This window comes from Dasypus novemcinctus, chromosome 11, assembly GCF_030445035.2.
Source record: "Dasypus novemcinctus isolate mDasNov1 chromosome 11, mDasNov1.1.hap2, whole genome shotgun sequence".
NCBI lineage: Eukaryota > Metazoa > Chordata > Mammalia > Cingulata > Dasypodidae > Dasypus > Dasypus novemcinctus.
Window position 1 is genome coordinate 101,379,529 of NC_080683.1, and position 19,655 is coordinate 101,399,183.

General features: G+C 37.1%; 1 protein-coding gene across 22 annotated transcripts in view; it reads right to left on the reverse strand.

The window, feature by feature from the left end:
• The window catches only part of TRDN (triadin), a 462,763-nt gene that overhangs the window by 148,824 nt on the left and 294,284 nt on the right, over positions 1–19,655 (reverse strand). For all 22 annotated transcript variants that reach the window (XM_058307371.2, XM_058307382.2, XM_058307378.2 and 19 more), the window contains one exon: positions 11,058–11,105. In XM_058307371.2, coding sequence (XP_058163354.1) covers positions 11,058–11,105 — 48 coding nt within the window. The remainder of the gene's footprint in view (positions 1–11,057; positions 11,106–19,655) is intronic.

Below are 19,655 nucleotides of genomic sequence, written 5' to 3' on the forward strand. Positions count from 1 at the left end.
AAGAGACTCACCTCAGATGTAAAGACACAACCAGGTTAAAAGTTAAAGGTTGAAAAAAAGATATTGCATGTAAATAGTAACGAAACAGAGCTAGATTAGCAATACAAATATTGGAGAAAATAGATTTTTAATGCAAAACTGCTCTAAGGGATGAAGAAGGTCATTATATAGAAATAAAAATGAAGAGATTGAAACAGTTATCAAAAACCACCCAAAGAAGAAAAACTCAGGACCAGGTGGCTTCACAGGTGAATTCCACCAATCATTCAAAGATGATCTAATACCAATCTTGCTCAAGATCTTTCAAGAAATTGAACAGAAAAGAATGCCACCAAACTCATTCTATGAAACCAACATCACACTACTACCAAAATCAGATAAAAATACTAGAAAAGAAGAAAATTACAGACCGATATCTCTAATGAATATAGATGCAAAAATCCTCAACAAAATATTTGCACACAGAATCCAAAAGTACAATAAAAAATTATATAGCATAATTAAGTGGGTTTCATCCCAGGTATGCAAGGGTGGTTCAACACAAGAAAATCAATTTGTGCAATAAACCACATTGATAAATTGAAGAAGAAAAATCACACAATCCTCTCAATGCAGAAAAGGCATTTGACAAAATACAGCATCCTTTCTTGATAAAATAAAAAACAAACAACACTCCAAAAGACAGGAATAGAAAGAAGCTTTCTCAATATGGTAAAGTGCATATATGAAAAACCTGCAGCTAGCATAGTACTCAATGTTGAAAGAGTGAAAGCTTTTCCACTGAGTTCAGGAAAAAGACAAGGATGCCCAGTCACCACTGTTATTCAATATTCTGCTTGACATTCTAGCTAGAGCAATTAGTTTAGATAAAAAAGTAAAAGGCACCCAAATAGAAAAGGAAGAAGTAAAACTTTCACTATTTCCTGATGATATGACTACATCTAGAAAATCCTGTAAAATCCACAACAAAGGAACTAGAATTAATAGGAGAGTTCAGCAAAGTGGTGGGATACAAGATTAATATGCAAAAAATATTAGCATTTCTATATACTACTAATGTGCAATCTGAGGAGCAAATTGCAAAATATTCCATTTTTAATAGCAACTGAAAAATCAAATATTTAGGAATAAGCATAACCACAAAGGACCTGTATTCAGACAATTATAAAACATTGCTAAAAGAAATTGAAGAAGACTTAAGTAAATCAAAGGACATTCTATGATCATGGATTGGAAGACTAAACATTGTTAGCATGACAATTCTACCCAAACTGATTTAAAGATTCAAGGCAATCCCAATAAAAACCCCAACAGCCATTTTTGCAGAAATGGAAAAGCCAATAATCAAATTTATTTGGAAGGGTAAGGGGCCCAAAATAGCCAAAAAGAAAACCTTTAAAAAGAATGATGTTGGAGGACTCTCATTTCTGACTTAACTAGTGATAAAAATAGCATGGTATGTACAAAAATACAGATAGATTGTCCAATGGAACCAAATCGAGAACTCAGAAATAGTCCCTCACATCTAGAGTTGTGATTTTTGTCGAGACTGTTTAGCCCACTCAGCTGGGCCAGAACAGTCTATTCAACAAATAGTGCTGGGAAAAATGGATAGCCATATCCAAAAAAAAGAATGGGGAACAGAACCCATCACACACCTTATAAAAAAATGAACTCAAAATAGTTCAAGGGCCTAAATATAAAAGTAAAGAAAATGTACAAAAACGTCTTCAAGATCTTGTGTGTTTCTCTGTTTTTATTCTCTGGAATGTATGGCTGAACACTGGTGTCATTTCTTCCCTAGAAGTTTAGAAAAATCCACCAGTGAAGCCACCTGTCTAGAATTTTCTATGTAGGAAAAATTATAATTATGGATTCACAATTTCCATTTTATTAAGTTTCAGATTTATTGGAAAAAATTATAATGTGTTCTTATTATCCATAGGATTTGTAATGATGATCCACTTTTTATTTCCAATATTGGTAGTTTATATCTTCTCTCTTTTTTAAAAGTTAAGTCTTCTTAAGGGTATAACCATTTAATTTTAATTTTTTTTTGATAAGCAAATTCTATTTTGTTGTTTTCTTTTTTAAAATTTGTATTTCATAAGCTTCTGCTTTTATATTTTACATTCTTTTCCTTCTATTTTCTTTGGGATTAATTTCTGTTTTTTTATTTTTTAGCTTTTGAAATAAACTCTTAGACATTTTGACTTGCAGCTATTTTTCCTTTCTAACAAATATTTTTCAGAGTCTACATTTACTTCTAAACACTGGCATTGCAGGTTGGAATGTCATATTTTCATTGTATATGAGTTCTACATATTTTGAAATTTCCACATTAATTTCTTCTTTGACCCATGGGATATTTAGAAACGCATTGCTTGGTATTTGGGAACTTAAGCAATTACCTTTATATTATTTATTTCTATTTTAATTCCATTATGATCAGAATACATATATTACATAATTTTCATCCTCTGAAATTTGTTGATACTTGTTTTACAGCCTAGCATGTGGGTAATTTTGATAAATCCTTCATTTACATTTCCATCTACTAATGTTCTCTCTCAAATAAACATGGGAATAGAACACTGACAAATTGTAAGTGCAATACATTGGCATGGGTTTATATTCTTATTCTTATATATTTATTCATAATAAGTATTACAAATATTGTATAGAAAATATACATTTTTCAATTATTTTTTAATCTCTGAGAGTAAATGTCTCTCAGAAAGCAACTAGGAATATGACTTACAAATGAAGACTAAGTTTTCTTTGCAAGAGGTGGTTGCAGAATTCCTGGCACTCATATTAAACAGAGGAGGCTAGTCCCTTAAAGCAGCCTTTTGTTGTTGTTACTCAGGAAAGGCTACTGAAAATGTCAATTATCTACATAGAAAATATGACATTTTGCATGAAGTAATGATCCTTTCATTTCTGGTTCTGATATAAAATTCATCAAGCCTAATTCTGTGGAGAGTTCACTTTAGGAATAAACATCTTATCCGGATAAGTGAATTTTCTAACTGCCTAACTGAATCTAAGGACCTTAATCAATATCTCATTTTATGCCACAGGGTATATGAAACCTCCTTTGGTGCTGAGAAAAGAAATAATCTTTTCCCTGGTTTTGGAGGGGTTTACTTTAGGGGGAAAAATGTAGATTTGGACCGCACTCCTGCAGAGATCTTGAATAATACTAAGAAAATAACACTCTTAGCAGGGTATGATTGGGTTAGGGCTAGTCTTGAACTAAAAGTTAGGTGGAGAAATGTTGTGTGTGTGTGTGTGTGTGTGTAGTTCCAGGTTTCAATAGCACTGTTCTTCCTCTCTGTTTTCTGTAGAGACCTAGTTCTCTCTTAGAATTCTCATTTCTCCTTCACTGACCCTTAACAAACATGAGGACACTGATGCACAGTCATTATTAGCAGGGCTTGATACCTGGGGAAATGAAGCATATCTGGAGAATGGATGTGTTAGGATCCTGGCAAAGAAGTGAGGAGAAGGAAGGAAGTATTGTGCAGTTTCAAAAGTACCCCATTTGAGGCTTACTACTTCTGACATGTAAGCCTACAGTCTTTGCACAGCAAACAGTTCTTTCCAAAGATAAGAGTTTAATTTTACCTACCCAAGGGTTATTCGGATTTTAAAGATACTGCCTAAAGCTGTCAATTACTGACAAATCACTGATGATGGGGTAAAAGGAAATATGTCTATTGGGTCCATGGTTATTCTTATGGGAAACTGGAAAAGAAGATTTCAATGTATGAGTGGTTTATTCAGTGTTATGGCTTTGATAATTCACTATGGCTGCTGGCAGGTTGCTGGTGGATTAATATGAGGGGAGTAAAAACAAAGAAAAGGGGATGGTAGTGGGGTCATTACGGTGGTTCAGGTATAAGACAGTGAGAGCTTGAACTAAAATAGCAATCATGGTTATAAACAGGGGGAAATATTCAAGAACTATATAAGGGATGAAATCAGCAGAACTCAAAGATTCTTTGGTTAAGAAGATGGAGAAGAGAAAGAGAAAAAGCAGAAATCACACCCAGACCGATTTCTAGTGAGGCAGAACGTGGATGGTGGTTTCAGTAATGATAAAAAATAAAAATTAAAAAAAAAATGAAAAAGTCAGGAAGAGGGAGAATAAAGAGCTTAGGTTGAGACAGACTGACTTTGAAATGACTTTCAGATGAAGGTATTTATTGGGCAATTGAACATAGAAGCCTAAAATGCATAGAAAAACCTCTGAAATGCAGACATAGGATTAGGCCACTTCAACACATAGGGCAGAGTTTCAATCTTCAGTGGACTCATCTCACAGGGAGAGGGCATGGAATGAGAACTTGAGAGGATTAAGAATGGAATATGGGAAACACCAACAATTAAGGAGCACCAACAATTAAGGAAAAAAAAAGAGGTGAGATATTAAAGTCAGAGAATAGGGATACAACAAGGATACTATGTTGTCATGGTTACCCAACAGTAGAGAATTTTAGGAGGAAAAAGTGCTAAATTCAACTGAGAAGTTTGATAACATGACTGAGATAGTTCCACTGGTTCAACCACAGTAATGTCATGAGCATTAGCTAAAGCATCTGTGCAGTAATAGGGACAGAAGCTACATCAGAGTGGAAGGTTAGAAATGATGTTAGCACAAACTACTAGTTTTTTCCAGAAGCCTAAGAAGTAGGAGAAGAGAAAATGGTAGAGAAAGAGAGGGCTTTCAAGAAAATTTACTTTTGAGCTGGGAAAAATTGCATCCCAAATGAAGAGCAAAACAGGTAATGAGAATGAGGATGCTATCACAAAAACAGAAAATGGATGGTTAATGGAGGAGGAAACAACAGGAGATGATAGTCTTGAAAAGGAGAAACATCTCTAAGACTCAAAGAGAGATGGACATCACAAGTTGTAGCATCATATAGGTGGCTGTGAACGTAAAACTAGAGCTCCAGATCGTGGCAAGGAAGGATATGTATACATGAGAGCTGTCTGCCTAGTGATAAGGATGAGGATGTTAAGATTCAATGAGCTTGTGACTCTGAGATGGCCTGTAGAGAAACAGTTAGGGTGGAATGCTAGGGGAAAGTCCCAGAGAAAAGCAGAAATAAAAATGATCAGAGATCAGACATTTAAAAAAAATTATATGGTTTCCTTTGTTATAGAAACCACAGAAAAAGAAAACATTTCATTGATAAGTTGGTGGTCATCAGTTCATTGTTTTTGTCAACAAGTTAGTTATAAATACTTTTCAGAAGGGAATTTTCAAAGGGGTGGCAGAAGTCAAATCTAAAGTAGAACAAATTGAATGAGGGAGAAGTGAGACATGGGTGATAATGCTGAAGAAAGTTGACTGGGAACATAAGGAGAAAGGGAAGAGTAGCTGAGTGTGACGGATTGAATTCTGTATCCCAGTTTTGACATGTTCTTGGTCTTGGTTCACATTCTGGTGAGTGTGGACTCACTGTATATATGAACTCTTCAAGATGTTACTTCACTTAAGATGTAGATCAGCTGAACAAGGTTGGGATTTAATCCAGATTACTGGAGTCCTGTATGAGCAGAGTGACAGTCAGATGAATAGAGAAGCCAGAGGGAGGAGCCAGAAGCCAAAAGTTAATGGAACCTAGAAAAGAGATATGAAGACATTGACATGTGCCTTGCCATGTGATGGAAAATCCAAGGACACCAGACATTGCTGGCCAGCCAGAGAATACTGACCCTGGGAGGAAGCAAACCTTTTAGCCTATGAGATAATAAATTCCTGTTGCTAAGCCAACCCATTGTATAGTATTTGTTTTAGCAGCTGAGAGACTAAAATAGAGTTTGGTACCAAAAAGTGGGGTACTAGTTTGACAAATACCTAAAAATGTGGAAACAGCCTTGGAATTGGGTAATGAGTAGAGGCTGAAAGAATGGTGAGGTATTTGTTAGTAAAGACCTTTGTTGTTTTGAACAGACTGGTGGTAGAAATATGGACAGTAAAGGTACTTATGATGAGGTCTTAGAAGGAAATGATGAATGTGTCATTGGAAATTGGAAGAAAGGTGACCCCTTTTATAAAGTGTCAGAGAACTTGGTGAAATTGTGTTCAGGTGTTGGATGGGAGGCAGAATCTGAAAGTGATGAACTTGGATACTCAGCTGAGGAGATTTCCAAACTAAATGTAGAAGGTGCAGCCTGTTTTTTCCTTGCAGCTTATGGTAAAATTCAAGAAGAAAGGTATAAGCTGAGAATTAAACTCTTAAACACAAAGGAAGCAGAAACTGATGGTTTTGAAAATTAGCCTATCCTGGTAGCATGCTCTCAGACTAGGGCCAGCAGCAGCTCAGGGACCTCCCTGAACTTTAAGGAATAGACTTCCCAGAGAACAGGGTTCCACGCAAGGGTTTAACTGAACCGTTCTGTGCTAAGGAGGGTGTGGCTGAACAGGGATCCAGTCAGACATTTCAGTGGAAGTCAGGATTAGAAATGCATTTATCCAGGAGGCTCTGTGGGAAGTTCTGGTGTCTGACAGTTTGGACCCTTGTGAACTGCACACAAAGCTAAGTAGGTTTTTGCAAATTTGTTTGAGGAGAACCACTGCCAGCCTGAACTGAAAGGCACAGAGAAGGGACAAATTGAAGAATGACTTCAAGGGCAGAATCATGACAGCAAGTGTGTGGACCATACAGATCTCTTGGACCAAAAGAGCGGACCCAACCATGTGTGTGGAAAGGGCAGGTCTGTCCTGCATTTGGTGGCGCTGGTCTTGAGCCCCATTATTCAGAGAGAGGGCTACCACCCCAATCTCAGAGAGGATGTTTTGGCATAAGTAACAACATTAGGGCAAGGTGGTGAGAAACTGCATGAGGGGCATGAAGAACTGCATGGCTCTGTTTCACAGGGAACACAGTATGAATTAACATAAATTGTGCTAATAATGCTGTAAAGGCTCCTAATTATACATTTTATTCTATGGGCAATATGGGGTCAAGGAATTTTTTCCCAAATTTTTCCTTGGGAGTCAAGGACAATTCTAAGTATAAGAATGACATTCAGCCCTTTCTTAGGAAGGTTAATCTCAGAAACAATATGTAAAAGAGATTAGAGTTGGAAGGATTAGAAAGAGACAGGCTATTTAGGAAGCTTTTGCAAAAACTAGGTGACAAGTAAGAAGGTTTGGACTTGGGTATTAGCTACGAGATTGGAAAAGAGGAAACGTAAGTGTGGATTATTATAGAAGTAAATTCAATAAGATTTAAACACTTATCAGCTTTGAGAAGGCAAAAGAGAAGAATGATTTAGTGGCATTAATTGTTCAACCTGAATGCTAGAAGGACATGGATATTGTTAATAAGTTTAAAGCAATAGTAAAAAACAGTTCTGAGAGATTAATTTTAGATATATTTATATTAAGAAATATTTAGGAACAACCAGCCAAGATATCCTTCCAATACACTGTCACCCAAAACTGTGCCTGTTCCTTAACATCTAACACTAAAGCTACTTTGTGTAGTAAACTTTTTGTGATTTTTCCAGGTAAGAATAATTTCTGGAAATTAGAGGATGGTGCTTTTTAATCTCTCTTTACTCTGATAACTTTCACCTGAATTACATTTATTTCCATATGATAGAGAAAACTGCAGCCCAGACAATTTAGTGACACACAAAAGATTCATATTCTTCCAGTATTTTAAAGTGCTCAAGAGCAATATTACTATCTAAATTTTTTCTTAATTTTGCACACGGTATGTGTTCCATAACATATATTGAATAAAAATGAAAATGATTTGAATGCTACAAAACGCCAAATATGTACAATATAAATATTAGTAAGATGATATAATGATGATTAAATACTCTACATCTCCCAAGAAATTATGTATTAAAAGCATGCTTAAGATAAACCATTTGATACTAGGTATAAATTGGCAGTCTGAGTTAAATTACTAAATTGCTCTTTAACTTCGAAAAGTTTCAAATGATCACAGGATCAGTAATTTCTACTCAATTTAGGAGAACAATTTTCCAATCATAATTTCAAAACAAAAATAATTCCCAAATCTCTCTCTCTCTTTTTTTTAATCACTTGTGAAAGACTGGAACTTGATCATGTTGTAAACTATGTGGAGATTGGGAGCTATAAAATACATGATGAAAGCAATATATATTTTCATGTGTGGTTGATTGTCAGTGGGAAGATGGAGGAAGTACAAACTACCTGAGAAATGAGAAAAGATTCCATTGATTTTATTTTGTCAAATAGGCAAAACCCTCCTTGACTTTCAAACTATTTATAATTTTAGAAGGAACCTTCTGTTCTTACTGCATTTGCAGGAAAACCCAATGTTCAGACTCAGACTTGAGATATGGGTTTAAGATCCACAAGAAGCAAAATAGGTGGTACCAATAGTTGTTTTTATAAACAGATTGTTTCTCTTTTCATTTCACTCTAAGCTTTGAGAACAAGCCCACTTAATCCCATCTAAAATGTATGGCCTTGCTCCAAACTCAGGGACCATTCTTGATTGAAGACCCTGACTAGTTGAGTAATTGAAAGTTTGATTTTAATGCAGTCACTCTGCTTACTCCAGTTTGGCCTGATCCAGATTATGAGTGGTTGGATTTTATCCTAACACTCCTGACTCTATGCGGTTCAGGTTCTATGCATGGTTCAGCTACCAGTAACTGAATCTTTCCTTTGAACTCTGTCTCCAGACTGTCTTCTATAATCATGGACTTCCTAAGGCTGAGTGCCTGAAATGTAGTTCCAGATAAAACCCATCTACTGCTATTCGGATCCCAACTGATCTCAACCTGAGTATGAATTGGCTCCATTTTTGGTCCATTTTTGCTTTCAACACATATCAACCTCTTATAACCACTTAACCCTTGTATCCATCCCTAGGTTAATGACTTTTTCTGAATCTATATTCAAACTACATGATACTACCCAATATGAAGCAACAAAGTTTTACTCACACTTCATTTAATATCAGCAAGCAAAGTTAATTTCAGAATAAGATATCATAAAAGAATTAGCAATTTTAATATAGACTTTATGAATTCATGACTCTGCCACTTATGGCACATTGACACACAGCAAAAGGTATCCATGCAACATCAAATATTAGGTTGTTTGGTAAAGGACTGAATAGAAAACAGGTTTCATAGGAATGTAAATTCAGAATAATAAATAGACTTGTATTTGAAAAAGAGTATGTATTAATTTCTATAACTTAATCATTGCTAATTATTACCTTACAAAACAATTTATATTTTTTCATTAAGTATCCTCTATCCAATTTTTTTGTTTACTTACCTTACATATATACATATACATATTCATTTATACATTCATATATATTATAATTTATATATTAAACAATATATTTAAATATTGATTTATATTATTTATTTATAGTAACATCTTTATTTATATTCCAATATACATAAATTGTTTGGAATTGAGCATGTGGACCTATGTCAAATTTTTAAAAATCTTCCTACAATCCTGATACATGTTTTCTTTATAAAGCAATTACAATATTTGTGTTTTTTAGGGGAATGTTACATGCTGTTAGAGGAGTAGATGTGTAAGATAGCGTGAAAGTGTGTGTTCAGAATATGGTTCTTAAAATTTCTCCTGATATACTTCATAAGACATTGGATATATTACTGATTTCATTTCAATTTGTAAAAAGATTAACAAATACCAGACTTGTAAAATTTATTTCAAATGTGAAATATTTAAAACTTTCTATCATGATGATTGTTTTTAACATGTATCAGTGTTTTTAAATATTCTTTAAAAATGTCTCCTAAATGGAATCAGTATTCATTTAAGTAGTTGCTTCCGGCTAGATATGAGAAGAGAAATAACTTAGAAAAGATAATTCCCAAATTTGCCAATATGCTTATTAAAGCACAATGACCCCAAAACAGTATGGTATGGCATATTAGTCAGACAAAGGGATGCTGATGCAAAGCACCAGAAACCTGTTGGCATTAATAAAGGGTATTTATCTGGGGTAAATGCTTGCAGTTACAAGGTCCTAAAGACTCTAGCTCAAGGCTGCTTTCTCGCCAAAGTCTTTTGCCATGTGTTGAAGCAAGATGGTAGGCCATCTCAGTCTGGTCTCTCCTTCCTTCTTCCTATTAAGGTTCTGTGGGCCCAGCTACTTCCCATCTCAGCTGTAGGATGACATATGGCTTGTCTCTCAGGGCTCTTTATATCAGTCTGGCATAGAACTTGTTTCTTTGCAGAACTTATCAGTTGCTCAGCTGCCCTCCACTCTTCAGCTGCAGACTATCAGGTGAATGACTCATTTCTCCCCGAGGCCCCATGGTCAAACATGATAGAGCTATCTCCTCCTCCACATGTGTCTTCTTGAGTGAGTGTCCATTTATATCATCCTACCAAGGGGTTGGGGACTCAGCCTTGAGTCATGCCCTATTGATGTGGTCAAATCAAAGCCCTAATCTTTTATCAAGTAACTTAAAACCTTTGAATTTAATGCATTCAGTGCATTCAGAGGGTATCACTCCCAGAGGAAGAGACCAGTTTATAAACACAATTTTTCTTTTTTGGGAGGTTCACAAATATTATCAAACCAGCACGTATGGTCTCCTTTTTCTAATTTGATATTATTGTTGGAAAAGATGAGCATTGTTTATGTAAATTGTAATCAGGGTCTTGTTTGTTCAAGTCCTAATATCCTAAGGCAATACATTGAATTTGAATGTTCTACAGATAATCAGGATCTTATTGACCTTAATACAGCTACATTTCTTCAACTTTTCAAAAACAAATTTACAATTTGACTATAATTCCTAGTTTTAATTTATGGCCCTAAAGGAATAAAACCATTGATATTACAACACTAAATGCAAAGCTTTGCAAGCACAGATAGTATAAATCTTGTGCAAAGTGGTTTTGTTTCCACTCTAAATGAAATAGCAAAATCAATAGAGCTCTTCTATAAGCACTAAACAATACATTAAGTTAGAAACCTTAGCAGAAATAAGATATAGTCATGACATATTTTTCTTTAAGTTGCACTTACCTTTCTTAGTTGAGGCAGTACCAACCTCATCTTTGGCTCGTTCAGTTTCTGCAAATTCAGATATTAATAGAAATGAGAAATCGGTGTCAGAGATGCCAGATAAATATCTAATAGTATTGTAAGCTTGTCTAGAATAAAACTGGACAAAAGACAAAATATTTGTGGTTTCTGAGAGCAAAGCAAACAGGAGGAAAAATCAAGTTATAAAGTGCTTTTCCTCTTTTAAAAAAAAGTAATGAAGTGTCTTTAAAAACAGTGAAGAAACAGTCATCCAAGATACAACTCTGTGATGTTAAAATTGTGTTTACATAAGTCATGATCATAGGGGAAGTGACTTACTCCACAAAATTCATTGGAATGCTAATTTGTTATTTTATAGTCAAGGACATATTCAAGAAGTGCACCTGAAAGATCTTTTTTTATTTAGTCTTTAGTTATGGGATGGCAAAATAGTATTTGACTTTAATCAATTAGCTTTGATTAATAAAAAATTAGCCATATAATATACAAAATTCTATTTGAATATTGGTTTAAGAGAGATAGAGAATAAAAAGTACAAAAAATGGCTGAGAGCTCCTCCTAATATGTAATGTGGAAGATAAGAGAGCTGTCTCGAGGACATAATCTGAAATGCTGGTACTAGTACAAAATTTTGGGCCTCAAATCAAGACTAGTTACAAATTGAAGTATTCTCTAATTCATAGAAAGATATAAGAAAAATAATAAGCCAGTGAGTTTTTGCAAAGCTTTATTTCTTCTTTTATTAATTTATTTTATTTGTCAAGGGTATTCCCCTTGGGTATGTGTATTCGTCACCTTATTTGTATTGGTATTTGTGTATATCCCTCCTTACCCATATACACTCAGCAGCTGAGACTCTGGGACCAATCAGACAATGTGGACCTTATAAGGTTATAGGATTCAGATGCTGTGGGTCTAGAGTTGACTATAGACCTTTGAGATTCTGAGTTGAGCATGGGGTAAAGCCTGGGCATAGGTATATGTGTAAGCTTCCCAAGAGATTCTAATATTTAACCAGGGTTGGGAGTCACAGTTATACACAATTCATACAATATGTGATTTCTCATTTCCTTGACCTCCTCATTTCTGAAAACCAAAGGTCAAGGAAATGACCTCTTTGGTCACTACTACCAACATACCCTGAGACTTCCTTTACTCCCAACACTTGGATTTCAAAAACTCCATTCTCTGCCACCATTGGCTATCTTTCCAGTTCACTTACACTAGGTATCCTCTAAATAATCTCTAACACCAGCAGTATGTCCACTTTCTCCCTGTTTAAGAGCCTCATCATGTCCTGACTTCTCTGCTAACCAAACTTGACTTCATGGACTATGATTAAATCATTCTGCTCTTTCCCATTTTTTTAGTTACTTGCCAAAACACCAAACCTGCTTTATGTCTGCACTTGAGCAGCCCTCAGAACTGGTGGGAGGGCCCCATCCTGCTACAGATCTCACTCTGATGGTCCTTTCATGATATTTAGGAAAGCACTAGGCACTGACCTGCAGTACTATCAAATCTAATGAAATTGTTTCCCCACTCTTCTAGACAACTGGTTCATGAATGCTTTTCCCTCCTCAGTCTTCCAATATCCAACAACATACAGGCAAGCTGATGCTGAGAAATTAGAGAAAATAGAAATAGACTAGATGTCCTCATCTTTTTATCACCTACCTGCACATCCCCATAACATTTGCCTTCCTTTCAGGTCCAAAGGATCAGTCAGTTCCTTGATCCCATCTCCTTTTCCCTACTCAAGACCTATTCTTGCAATCATTTCATTTCTTCTAAATGTTACATTGTCACTTTCCCCTTTATGGATGCATTCACATCAATGTAGAAACATGGCATATTACTCTTCATAACTGCAACAGCCATATCCCTCAGTTCTGTATACAACCACAAGACCTCATCTCTTTGTCTCATTAAAGCCTCCAAAGAGATGCTACAATAAATGTCACCATATTTAACATTTCCACTCTGTTTTAAAAATATATTTATTGTAAAAAATGTAATACCAATCAATAACATATACATAATTAACATATGCAAACATTTTAATGAATGGTTAAAAAAATGCACACCTGCATAACTCTCTGCAAGTTTAAGGAACAGACTATCAGCAAGGCCTCTTAAAACTCTTACTTGTCCTACTTCCTTTTGCTACTACCATTGCATGCCTCTCCCTTTATCCAAGAGTTAGTGTCCTGAATCTTATATTAATCATTTTCTTAGTTTTCTTTACAGTTTTTCAACAGATGCATTTCTTTTGAGACAAACATGATTTTATATAAATTGAATTATTTTGTTTATATTCTTGTGATTTGCTTCTTTTGAAACATTGTTTTTGCAATCAAGTCATGTTAATATGAAGGGTTTTAGCTGATCAATTTTAACTGCTGTCTAGTATTCCACTCTATAAATATCACGTGTTGCATTTGCATTGTACTGCAAATGGAAGCTGGACTTTGTCTAACTTTGTGCTATTAATATAATAATTATTGGTGCTGTGTACATTCTTGTCCATGTCTCCTGGAGTACATATGCAAGAATTTTCTTAGAACTAAAATTGGTGGGTCACAGCATGTGCATATGTTTAACTTCTCTAGGTAATATCACATTGTTTCTCCAAAACTTTTTACATCCATGCCAACAGAGCACATGAGAGTTTCTATTACTCCATATCCATGATCATTTTCCCTCATATTTTGTCATTCTTGTGTGTGTAAAATAGTATCTTTTTGTGGCTTCAAATACAACTCTATTATTACTAAGAGACTGAAATGTTTACCAGCCATCTGTGTTTTATTTTTAATTTTGGTTATTGTTGTTAGTCAAGGTTCTCTAAGGAAACAGAAATTGTAGGAGATATATGTACATAGTATGAGATTTTATAAAATTCTTTCATGTGACCTTGGGGATACCAAGTCCAAATTCCGCAGGGCAGGCTGCAAACTAGGGGCCCTGATGAAGGTCCTTGAGTTCCCAGGAAATGTTGGCTGCCCAAAGTTGGAGCTGACTTTTCTTTCTCTGAATGCTAAAATCACATACCCTTTTAAGGCCCAACTGATTGGATAAGATGTCGTTCACTGTTGATGACAATCTCCTTGGTTAACTGTAAATGTAATCAGCCATGTATGCAATCAACTCACTTATGATTAAAGTCCATGAAATGTCCTTGTATTACAATTGGCTCAGTGCTTGCTTGATCAAGAAACTGGGAACCATTATCTGGCCGAGTTGACACATTAGTCTAACCATCACAGTCCAACACTTGTCAGCTTGGCAGCTACATATATCACCTTAAACCATACTTTTCTCTAAATAAAAACAATACCAGATACATACATACGTATATATATTTCTGCCTATTAATATTCAATTGTCATGCATACAACTGGAAATCTATTAATTCTCTTCAGAATAGGATGCATTTCCTTGGATAATATTCACTCTTAAACTTGACATTCTTATATATTACAACATGAAACTAAAACAACTTATGTCATATGATAAGGGGAAAAGGGAAGAAAACAAAGATTTTTTTTTATGTATATATATAATCATACTCATAACAAAACACAGAAGATATATTTGTGACCATTACAGTCTTTGTTTCTGTAACTGGTTATGTGGTAAAAATCTGTATTTATCACTGCCTTCCTCCACTATCCATTTCATGTTCCCATTACCTTCAGCAAGCACCTCAGCTGGCCTGGTTCTTTGCCTGGTGGGGTGACCCAAACTTTCATTCCTGAAGATTTTGGGCCATTGTTATTCCTGCTTGGATTGGGTTGTTGGAATTTCCTGAAGACTTTAATCACAGTGCATGCCTAGAGGATCTCCTGTATTCCAGGCATTCTTCCCCTCCTCTCTGTATTCTTTCCTTCCCTCTCCCCCACCCTACTGGGTTTTGTTTTTCTTCTTTTTTGCTGTCTGTATCTATTCACTGTGTGATCTTCTGTATCTACTTCTCTTTTTGTCTTCTCTTCTAGTCTTTCTCCTCTAGGATCCATGGGGATTTGATCCTGGGGAGCTCTGGTGTGGAGAGAGGTTCCCTGTCAGTTACACCACCTCAGTTCCTGGTTTCTGCTACACTTCACCTTGATTCTCCCATTCATCTCTGTTTTTTTGTTTGTGTCATCATCTTGCTGCATGATTCACTCATGCAGGCATTGGCTCACCACACAGGCACTCACGTGGGCAATCAGCTCACCATGTGGGAACTTGCACAGGCACTCAGCTCATCATGTGTGCACTTGGCTCACCAAGTGAGCACTAGCATGGACACTTGGCTCACCACATGGGCACTTGGCCCACTGTGCAGGCACTGGCTCATCATGAGGGCACTGGCTCACCACGCAGGCATGATTTCTCTTCTTCTTTTTCACCAGGAGGTCCAGGGATCAAACCCAGGTCTTTCCATATGGTAAGCTGAGGCCTTATCACTTGAGTCACATCCACTTCCCAATATTTCCTCTGGATAGTCAGGATCAATCACCCCAGCCAGTACAGTAATTCCCTTCTTTGCCTGTTGATTCAGAAGTAAGAAGAGCCCAAAGAGGCCAGGTGGCAATCTTAACTTCTAGTTCAATGGAATCATTGTTATGATCCCTGGTGGTAGGACTCCTCCTTTTGGAACTAAGACCTGTAGACTGGTAGAGGTTAAGGTTACAAAGACTGGAAGCATACATTTTCCTAGTGGGTCACTAGGGGTAATAGTGAGTGGTGCCACTCCCATTTCCACCCCTTGATTCCTGGACCCATGAATCCCAGCTATAGGAGACACAGCAACATAGAGTGGACGCTGGTTTAGAGCATACACAGCCTCCTGGAGAACATTGTCCCAGGCCTGCAAGGTATTCCCACCTAGTTGACACCATAATTGATTCTTCAAAAGGTCATTCCACCATTCTATCAACCCAGCTGCTTCAGGATGATGGAGAACATGGTAAGACCAGTGAATTCTTTGGGCATGTGTCCACTCCTATACATCATATGCTGTGAAGTGGGTTCCTTGATCAGAAGCAATGCTGTGTGGAATGCCATGGTAGTAGATAAGACATTTGGTAAGTCCATGGATGGTAGTTTTGGAAGAAGCCTTATATGCAGAGAATGCAAACCCATATCCAGAGCATGCATCTACTCCAGTTAAAACAAATCACTGCCCCTTCTATGTGGAACTGGTCCAATGTAGTCAACGTGCCACCAGGTCACAGGCTGATCACCTTGGGGAATGGTGTCATATTGGGGGCTGAGTGTGGGTCTCTGCTGCTGGCATATTGGGCACTCAGCATTGGCTGTAGCCAAGTCAGCCTTGGTGAGAAGTCTGTACTGCTGAGCCCATGCATAACCTCGCTCCCTACTTCCATGTCTACTTTTTTCAAGAGTGCATTGGGCAATGACAGGAGTTGCTGGGGAGAGAGGCTGAGCATTGGCCACAGAGTTGGTCATCTTATCCACTTGATTATTAAAATCTTTTTCTGTTGAAGTCACCCTCTGGTGAGCATTCACATGGGGCACAAATATTTTCTTTTTTTTTTCCCCCAGTCTATCCACATAACTGTTCCCCAAGGCTGTTTGTCACCAATTTTCCAATCATGTACCTTCCAAGTCCCTGATCATCCAGCCAAACCATTGGTAACAGCCCATTAAACAGTGTACAAATGCACTGCTGACCATTTCTTCTTCCAAGCAAAATGAACAACCAGGTGCACTGCTTGAAGTTCTACCTGCTGGGAGAATTTCCCTCACCACTGTCCTTCAGGGATGTCCCAGAAAGGGGCTGCAGTGCTGAAACTCTCCACTTTCAAGTGCTACCTGCATATTGTGCAGAACCATCTGTAAACCAGGTCTGAGTTTTCTCTTCCTCAGTCAACTGATTATAAGGGACTCCCCAAAAGGCCAAAGCTGTGGGCTGGGAAAGAAAAGGTAACATGGCAGGGGTGGTGACCATGGGCATTTGGGCTATTCCCTTACGTAACTTACTTGTGCCTTCAGACCCACTCAAGCCCTATCTCGTATATGCCACTTCCACTTTATTATGGATTGCTACTGTACATGCCCAACTTTATGGTTTGGTGGGTCAGACAATATCCAGCTTAAGATAGGCAACTCAGGAGACTCATGCTAACTTGATGGCCCATGGATAAGTGTTCAGTTTTTACTAAGTCCCAGTAGCAGGCCAAAAGCTGTTTCTCAAAAAGAGAGTGTTTATCTGCAGAAGATGACAGGGCTTTGCTCCAAAATCCTAAGGATCTGCATTTTAATTCTCCTATATGGGCCTGCCAGAAGCTCTAGACAGCATCTCTATTTGCCACTGAAACTTCCTGCACCATTGGATCTGCTGGATCATATGGCCCAAGTGGCAGTGCAGCTTTCACTGTAGCCTGGAACTGTTGCAGAGCCTCCTCTTGTTCTGATCCCTAATCAAAATTAGCGGCTTTTCTGGTCACTCCATAAATAGGCAGAGTAGCACAAGCAAATGAGGAATGTATTATCTCCAAAATCCAAAGAGACCAATCAAGCATTTTGCCTCTTTTTGGTCATATGAGGGGCCACATGCAATAGCTTATCCTTTACTTATGAGGGAATATCTCAACATGCTCCACACCCCTGGGCACCTAGAAATTTCACTGAGCTGGGAGACCCTGTATTTTTGTTGGATTTATCTCCCATCCTCTCTCACTCAAATGACTTAACAATAAATCTAGTCTTTGCTATTTCTTGTTCAGTAGGTCCTATCAACATGATATCATCAATATAATGGGCCAGTGTGATGTCTTGGGAGAGGTAGAGAAAATCAAGTTTCCTGCAGACAATAATACAACATAGGGCTGGAGAGTTGCTATACCCTTGAAGCTGGACAGTGAAGGTATCCTGCTGGCCTTGCCAGCTGAAAGCAAATTCTTTCAGGTGGTCCTTATTAATGGCAATTGAGTAAAAAGCATTTGCCACATCAACAGCTGCATACCAGGTACCAGGGGATGTGTTGATTTGCTCAAGCAATGATGCCATATCTGGGAAAGCAGCTGCAATTGGAGTCACCACCTGATTAAGTTTATGATAATCTACTGTCATCCTCCAAGATCTATCTGTTTTCTGCACTATCCAAATAGGAGAGTTGAATGGGGTGTGGTGGGAATCACTATCCCTGCATCCTTCAGATCATTGATTGTGGTGCTAATCTTTGCAGTCCCTCCAGAAATGTGGTATTGCTTGTAATTTACTATTTTGCTAAACAGAGGCAGTTTTAGTGGCTTCCACTTGGCTTTTCCTCCCATAATAGCTCTCATTCCACAAATCAAGTTTCCAATGTGGGGATTCTGCCAGTTACTGAGTATGTTTCTTCCACTTATGCATTCTGGAACTGGGGATATAACCACTGAATAGGCATGGGGACCCACTATGAGATGGAGCTCAGCTAAAACTCCATCATCACCTGACCTCCACAAGCCCCTTCTCTGACTGATGGACCACAGTGACGTTTGGGTCTCTTGTAATTAATGTCACTTCTGAGCCAATGTGTAGTAATAATTAGATTGCATACTCTTTCAAGGTAATTTTCTTTTTATTCTTGCAGAGCTATGACTGACTCCACCCTTGAATATGCAAAGCAAGGATTGATAACTGAGAAATTTAATTTTATAACCATAATTTAAAAATAGGTAAACTCTTTATGTAGATGACTTGTGATTCTTACCTTAATTTTACATGATTTTCTCCATTTTATTGGTGACAAAACGGAGACTTGAGGTTTGAACCCCCAAGTTTACAGAACCTATTAAGTGAACTAGCTTTGAAAGCCAGATCTGCCCCAAACCTTACTCTTCACACTCTATACTCATTACTTGTCATGCGGTCATCTTGTCGATGTTGCTTTCGTAACACTAAAAACCAAAAGGTTGTTCTATCATAATGAGAGGGCTCCCGACCAGATCCCTTTAGAAAGATGTTTATAAAAACACCTAATGATTCTGTATATAAGATAGAAGTTGGTTCTTGTTGTTCTCAGAGCTGATAAAAATATTCACACCTTTTTTCCCAAAAGATCTTGTGAACAAACATTGAGAGTAGGAAGGTTCCATTTCAAATTGACAACATGATTAACAGGGCTGGGAAATGCCTGCAGAGTAGGAAGAAAGGCTCTTTCAAATAGACACCTCTACTTCCTGAACAAAATCCCAGAGCAAAATGGCTTAGGATTGAAAGATTTATACTTGTGTAAATTGACTTCTGAAAAATTAATATATTTTAAATGACTGGACTTCAGAAACTGAGAACACCAAAGTGTTGAGTTTGCTATTTATCGTTCATGATTGATTAATTTCATTGGTTAGTCTTTTATCAATGGGTCCAACAGCATGGGTCACTTTTTTGCCCTTATTGAGGCCTCTCAGTTGTTTTCAGAGTCACAGATAACTGTAGACTTCTTCAGGGAAGATTAAGTAAGTCTTAAAAATGTATTCCTCACAGTCCTGGGTAAAGATGTGTCCTCTGGACATTCCTTGTTTGCGTGGGCAGGTCTTAAATGGTAAATCCATCCTAGCATTATAATCTCTCTAAGCCTTCGAA